This window comes from Alligator mississippiensis, chromosome 5 (assembly GCF_030867095.1).
Source record: "Alligator mississippiensis isolate rAllMis1 chromosome 5, rAllMis1, whole genome shotgun sequence".
Taxonomy (NCBI): domain Eukaryota; kingdom Metazoa; phylum Chordata; order Crocodylia; family Alligatoridae; genus Alligator; species Alligator mississippiensis.
In genome coordinates, this window is record NC_081828.1 from 39,346,691 (window position 1) to 39,353,538 (window position 6,848).

The window sequence follows — 6,848 nt, forward strand, 5'->3', positions numbered from 1 at the left end:
GAGCAGGGGTGAGGAAAAACTGGGAACCCGGTTTACCACACTAGCACTATTTTTAAAGGTATTTTTAAAGGTTACCCCAAATCCCATCCATTGGTTTGACCCTCCCAGCACTGAGCACCCCAGCGAGGAATGCAGGGCACCAAGGTGCAGGGAAAGGAGTGGGGATTGGGGCATGAGGCCTTTCCTCTCTCAAAGGCCACTGAATGATCTGGCCCCAGGGCAGGGGCACTGGTTGGCTGAGGGACAAGGAATGGCCTTGTAATGGGCACCACGCGTTCCCCCACAAGGGGGGCAGCTGGGGGTTGGATTCTACCTCCCACTTGTGTTGGTGTGTGCCTTGTGATTCACACCTATCCTACCAGCTGTGGGGAGGAACCTACAGCTGGGGGGGCCTGGCCTGCTGCTCTCTCCCTTGCTTCCCAAGCTGCCTCATGGGGAGAGGTTTGCAGGCCCGCCCAAGAGCTGAGGGATGGCAGCCAGCTCAGGCTCTCAGCCAGCTCATGCAGCTGCCCTGCCTCCCCCTGCTTTTCTACCCCACTACTAAGGTCAGGGGCAGCCCATGGGCCCCGGGCCTGGAGGCTGATCTGTGCTGGGCTCAGCCGGTTCTCCCCACAGCACCATCTCACAGCCCCGCTAGGCGTCGCGGGGCCACCCGGTGTCTTGGGAGTCCCTGGTTCCGAGCCTGGCTCTGCTGGGTCAGGTGCAGGGACAAGGGGGCGGGTCCCGCCCTGGGAGGACCTGAAAGGAGGGGACAGGGCTGAGGTGTGACTGCAGCCCAAAGCAAAACTCCTGGCCCCGGGTCTAACCTTCTACTGGGGTGGAGCCCTGAAGCGCCCCACGCCTTTCACCTGCCCCAAACCCCTGCACCCATAGGCCCACCCCTTTCTGTCAAACCACGCCCCCACAGTGGCCCCGCCCCCTGCCCTCAATCTGGGCCCTCCCCTCTGTCTCGTCCGGGCAAGATGGCGGCGCCCATGGCGCGCGCGGGGCGGCGGTAGGAGGTGGGTGGGGGCACAGGTGGCTCGTTCTTCCCCCACGGGTCGGGGCCTTCCGTTCCCTGCCCGCCTCGCCCCTGGGGCCGGACGCCCGGGTTCTCTCCTGGCTCGGGCCGGGGGGACAGGGAGGGGAGCCCGGACGCCTGGCTTCCCCGCCGCAGGGTACCCGGAGTCCGAGCCATGGCCGACGGGGGCGCGGGAAGTCAGCCGCCGCGGGAGCCGCCGCGCAGCCTGCAGGGGCTGCTGCAGATGGCCGTGACCGCCGGCACCGCGGAGCCCAGCCAGCGGGCACCCATGTCCCACGAGGTGCGGGACCAGACCGGGGGCGCCTGGGTTCTCTCCCAGCTCTGGCGGGGGGGGGACCCGGGTCGGGTGGGTTGGAAGAGCAAGGAGCTGGGAGCCAGGATGCCTGGGTTCTCTCCAGCCCAGGGTGGGAAAGTAGGGTAGTTGTTGGAGCCAGGCAGGAGGGAGCCAGGATGCCTGGGGTTTTTTTTCAGCTCTGAGTAATGTGGCGGGGCAGGGCGGGGAGTCTAGCTATTAACTTGCGGGAACCTGGGAACCAGGACACCTGGGTTCCATCCTGGCTGGGAGTGGGGAAGGGGGGCTAGTTATTGGAGTGGGGGGTGGATGGGAGTTGGCACACCTGGGCTCTCACCCAGCTCCAAGAAGAGAGGGGGATGGCAGCAGGACACCCTGCCCTGACCTTCTTCCCTGCACCCCCCGGCCCTCCCCCCCCCAGCGGAGGCAATGGCTGCAGGAGGCTATGGCCGAGGCCTTCAAGGGGCAGCTGGAGGAGGTGGAGCAGATGAAGGAGTGTCTGCGGGTGCTGGAAGTCCAGCCCCCCAGCGGGGAGGGCGGGGAGAGCTCGGAGCATGGTTTGGATGACCCCTCCCGCCAGGAGCGAGCCCTGGAGCTGCTGGCTGAGCTGTGCGAGAACCTGGACAATGCTGCAGGTATGGGGTATCAGAGAGGGGCTCATGGGCATCCTAGGGGGTGGTAGCTTTTCCAAGAAAAACTTCACAGTCAGGGTGTCCAGACTGTGGAGTAAACTCTCTCCAGTGGTGGTGCAGTCACCTACCCTGGAAATATTCAAAAGGAGACTGGACAGTCACCTCGCTTGGGTCACTTGACCCCAATTGTCCTTTCTTGCCTAGTGCAGGGGGACTGGACTCAATCTGTAAGGTCCCTTCCAGCCCCTAACAATCTATGAATCTATGATATGCATGGGCCAGGTGAAGGGGGAGTCTCTAGGGGAGAGATAAGAGCTGTGGGGTGGGCTCTGGGGATGGGGATGCTTGGGCCAGGGGGCCTGGGGCCTGGATGGGAGCAGAGGGGAGCTTGTGAGTGTTTACATAGTGTCAGGGTGTCTGGTAGCACTTGGACAGGAGAAAGGGTAATGTAGGCAAGAGAGACTCCTTGCAGGGTGGGGAGCGGGGGTCAGAGGGCAGGTTAGTGGGTTGGAGCAGTGCCTCCATAGGTCTGGAAGGGGCTCACTTTGGTGCAAGACCCTCCCTGATGCCGCAGGATCGGGGTAGCAACTTCTGAGGGCTGATCCCCCTTATTTTGGAGGTGAACCCTTAACATAGGGCAGGCACTTGGGAACTGGGTACCCTGAATGCCATATGGGGGCAAAGTCTTTCCTCAGTCATGGTGGTGTAGAGGTTGGCACTTAGTGGAGCCTGGGAAATGGGAGCAAGGGGACCCCAGTTGGAATGCAGGTGCCTGCATTAACCCATACATTGCCAGGAGCAGGGTGGACAGGAGCTTCAGGGGCAGATCAAGGTGGAGCAGGGGAGGGGTTGCCTTGGGGGTTGTGTCTATGGGGCACCCCATTAATTACCAGAGGGGATGGCTGGGGCTTTGACAAGGCCTAGCATGGTGATATAGGAGTTGGGGGACCACACTGAATATACCATATATTCTTGCAAACAATGCATCCCTTCCTCAAAAACAGCTGCTGGGAATTGGAGTGTGTGTTATATGCAAGAAATACAGTAAGAACAGTTTCTGCTGCTTTCCTGACACAAGCAAATGTAAAATCTGCAATCATCTACAGGGAGCAGAATGATGAGTAGGTTCTCCTTCCTCGCAGCTGCTGCTTGGTTATATGCTACAAGGAAAGGTCTTTGTACTAATGTCATTTTGCCTTGAAAAAGCCAGGTGCGTGTTGCATTCTGGGGCATGTTCTACGTGAGAAGATATGGTATGTAGCTTCCAGGCTGGATGTCTTGACTCCAGGAGTGCTAACCTGGGAGTTAGCCTTTGGCCCAGATCTGGCCTATGGCACTGTCTCATGTGGTTGGTAGGACTCCTCAGACATCCAGAAATGTGGTAGTGGAGGAGCAATGGCACTTACCCCCTGCTGTCAAATCTGGACTCGTAGGGAACCTTGGGCCCTATTGTCTGGATCTGGTGCCCAGCTGGGAGGATATGGCTCTGGTCCCCTGGGACCCAATTCCAGCACACAGGGACAGGAGGGGGCAATGCCAGGCCTCCAGGATCCAATCCTGGTGCATGTGGGACGGGAGGAGGTGGTACCAGGGTCCTGTGCAGCTTACAGATGGGCCCTGTACCACTTATCTGGCCCACAGGGCTGAAAGATCGAGCACTCCTGTTGTAGACCATGTTGTCACCCTTATGTGTACTTCCCCCTTAGATTTCTGCAAGCTAGATGGGATGCGGCTGCTGGCCCATCAGTACCTGGAGCACCCGGACCCGGAGCTCCGGTGGCGTGCTGCCCACTTAGTGGGCACCTGCAGCCAGAACGTGCCTACAGTGCAGGAGCAGGCCCTGGCACTGGGCTGCATGCGGAAGCTGCTGCGCCTGCTGGACCATGACCCTGGCGAGATGGTGCGCATCAAGGCACTCTTTGCCATCTCCTGTGAGTCTACTGGCCGGGGGCAGAGTCTGGGTAGTGGAATGGGACAGGAGCATTTTCCCCTTCAAGGGGTGCTGCCTCTCTGAAAGGGGGCACTAGCTAGCTCAGTGGATGGGAAGAAGGCAAGGCCCTTTGCTGTCCAAAGAGCACAGGCCGTGGAGCTCAGGGGTACTGGCAGACTTAGAGGTGGGGATGGGGCAGAGGCATTTTTCCTTCTAGGGGGCACTGGCAGGCTCAGGGGTGGGGATACAGCATGGGCTTTGTAATGTAGGCAAGGGAAGTGGCGGGGGAGAGTCCATCCAGCCCTTGCTGATGGAGTTTCTGCCCCTCTTTCCCCACATGGCAGGCCTGGTGCGTGCCCAGGAGGCTGGGCTGCTACAGTTCCTGAGGCTGGACGGCTTCTCTGTGCTAATGCGGGCGATGCAGAGTCCTGTGCAGAAGCTTAAGGTGAAATCGGCCTTCCTCCTACAGAACCTGCTCCTGGATCACCCCGAGCACAAAGGTGAGGGAGCAGGGGTGAGGAAAAACTGGGAACCCTGTTTACCACACTAGCACTATTATCTGCCTCTGACTGTGCCGTGCAACCCAGACTTCCCTGGCTCCATCCCTGAGTTTGATGCTATGCCCCCCCCCCCCCCCCCCCCCCCCCCCCCCCCCCCCCCCCCTCCTCCGGTCTGTGCCTCTTCTCCCCAGCCTGGTGTTAGGGTGGCACACCTTCCATTCCCTGGGCAGTGCCCCTTCCCCTTCGACCCAGCACTAGGGATGCACCCTCAATCCTCCCAGCTCAACACTAAAGGGATGCTGATGTCCCTGACTACTGCCCATCCTCTCTGCAGAGACCCTGTGCTCCATGGGGATGGTTCAGCAGCTGGTGGCCCTAATCCACTCTGAGCACAGCTCCTTCCATGAGCACGTTTTGGGTGCCCTCTGCAGGTGAGATGGGGAAGGGGCCTGGAATCCTGGGGTGTATCCCAGCTCTGGGAAGGGAATCTGGTGGGTTAGGGCTGGAACATGGAAATCAGGACTCCTGGATTCTATCCCAGCTTGGGAAGGAGTGAGTCTGGTGGGTTAGGGCCAGGGGCTAGGAATTGGGTCACCTGAGTTATTTCCCAGCTCTGGGAGGGGAGTGAGGCCTAGCAGGTTAAAGGCTGACAGCCTGGACTCCTGGATTCTCTTTGCTGGAAGATGGTGCAGGGTGGGGGAGAATGGCAGTAGGTTGTGTACTGGGCCTGACTCCCCCATCCACACCCCCCTGCACTGTAGCCTGGTGACAGACTTCCCTCAGGGTGTATGGGAGTGTCGGGAGCCCCAGCTGGGGCTAGAGGAGCTGCTGCGGGCTCGCTGCCAACTGCTGCAGGATCAGGAGGAGTTTCAGGTATGGGTCCAAAGTGGGGAAAGGAAAGGAGTCTCTTGGTCAGAATGGTAAGATCTAGGTACCTTGGGGCTGCCACACTCCAGCTCAGCCCCTTCTCTGCACAAGGGGGTACCACCATGCTTCTTCCCCCTACCTCAGGGCAAAGAGGGTGGGGGTCTCTCTTCCTCAGCCTGGCCCTAATGGGGGGCCACCCTGTGTCCCCTTAACCCTATGCTGAGACTCGCCTGTGCCCTTGGCACTAGGGAGTTGGTGTTCTGCCACTTGCTGGTGGTAGAGAGTATGGAAAATGCCCCAGTTCCTCATCTGGCACTAGGGGGTGTTATGAGCCCTACTCTTTCTCTGGTACTAGGGGACACCATCTTCACTAGCCTGGCAATAGGGAGGGACAGAGAGAATACCACTGGAATTCCCTCCCCAAGCTGTGCCCTGGCTCCCTGCTCTGCCCTGCCCTGCCCTGCCCACAACAAGGTGGTGCCCCTTAGTGCTGCCCTGGGGCACTGGGGCCAGCAGTAGCTGTGAAAGGCGGGTGCCTCCTGCCCTGCACCTTTGAGTCTCCCATCCAAGTCGTAACCCAGCCAACCCTGCTTATCTTTCCATGCTGGTTGATAAGAGATCAGAGCATCCCTGATGAGCTAAATAGGAGGAGTAGGTGGCAGCATAGTGTGTATTTAACCCCTTGCTCTCCCCACAGGAGGAGCTGGAGTTCTGTGAGCGGCTGCTACGAATATGCTTCCAGACCCCACCTGAGGAGAGCAGCATGGATCGGTGACATCCCCCGCCCTCCCCCAGCTCAGCAGGGGAGCCCCCTACCCTCCCAGCATGCAGCCCCCAGCTCCTGCCCCTTCATGGCAGCATGAGACACCAGAACCTGCCAAGGGGCCAGGCTGGACCAGAGCTCTCTGCTGGGGTGGGTGTGGCTTATTACCCTAATGAGGGGGTGGCACCTGGCACATGGTCCCCTCCACACAAATCTACTGCTTCCCAACCCCTGCCCTCACAGTCCTTCCCCTCCTCCACTACCCCTAGCCCTCAGGCAGACCGCCCACTCTTTATCCAGATCCCAGCAGCCCCTTTCTTCCTTCTTTCCCCCTCCCATCTCTGATGCTGAGTCAGGTCTCATTCTGCTAGCAAGATCCAGCTGCATGTTGTTAACCTCTGACTTATACTGGGACTGGCTGAGGAAGGGGAGCTTTCCACTTCAGGGGGCATCATATTTCATCTGCCTCCAGGCCAGCTTGGAGTGGGGCAGGAGGCTTTACCTTTCACTGGGGGAACCAGCCCCTCTCTGACATCACCTTTTAAGTCTTGAAGTCATCCCACCTTGAAGGAAGATGACGTGTGAGTTCAGAGAACTGGGCAAAGCAGCTCTATTCCTTGCCATGCTATCCTTGTGGGGGTGAGGAAGTGAGGCAGCCATATTGATGGGAGGGGTCCCACCTTTCAAGTCCTGGGGATTCCCCAGCAGCCCTCTTCCCCCTCTACCTGTTCATCTGTTCTCTGCTTGTTGCCAGTGGTTTTCTAATAAAGTTTCTGGTTTCAGTGATTGCTTTTCTGCCCTCCATGGATGCTGTAGGCCACAAGGACATCACTGGGACTTCAG

General features: G+C 59.3%; 1 protein-coding gene across 1 annotated transcript; it reads left to right on the plus strand.

The window, feature by feature from the left end:
• Positions 1 to 1,018: 1,018 nt before the first annotated feature.
• On the plus strand, positions 1,019 to 6,791 carry HSPBP1 (HSPA (Hsp70) binding protein 1). The gene is made up of 7 exons (XM_059728133.1): positions 1,019 to 1,301; positions 1,735 to 1,948; positions 3,652 to 3,876; positions 4,220 to 4,375; positions 4,710 to 4,806; positions 5,137 to 5,248; positions 5,940 to 6,791. The coding sequence occupies exons 1-7, from the start codon at positions 1,176 to 1,178 to the stop codon at positions 6,015 to 6,017; spliced, it is 1,008 nt and encodes a 335-aa protein (XP_059584116.1). The 5' UTR covers positions 1,019 to 1,175; the 3' UTR covers positions 6,018 to 6,791.
• The last annotated feature ends 57 nt before the right edge of the window (positions 6,792 to 6,848 follow it).

Coding starts and splice junctions, on each gene's coding strand:
- HSPBP1 (XM_059728133.1), top strand. CDS start 1,176: ATGGCCGACGGGGGCGCGGGAAGTCAGCCGCCGCGGGAGCCGCCGCGC. Junction 1,949..3,651: donor GAACCTGGACAATGCTGCAG/GTATGGGGTATC, acceptor CTTCCCCCTTAG/ATTTCTGCAAGCTAGATGGG. Junction 4,807..5,136: donor GTTTTGGGTGCCCTCTGCAG/GTGAGATGGGGA, acceptor CCTGCACTGTAG/CCTGGTGACAGACTTCCCTC.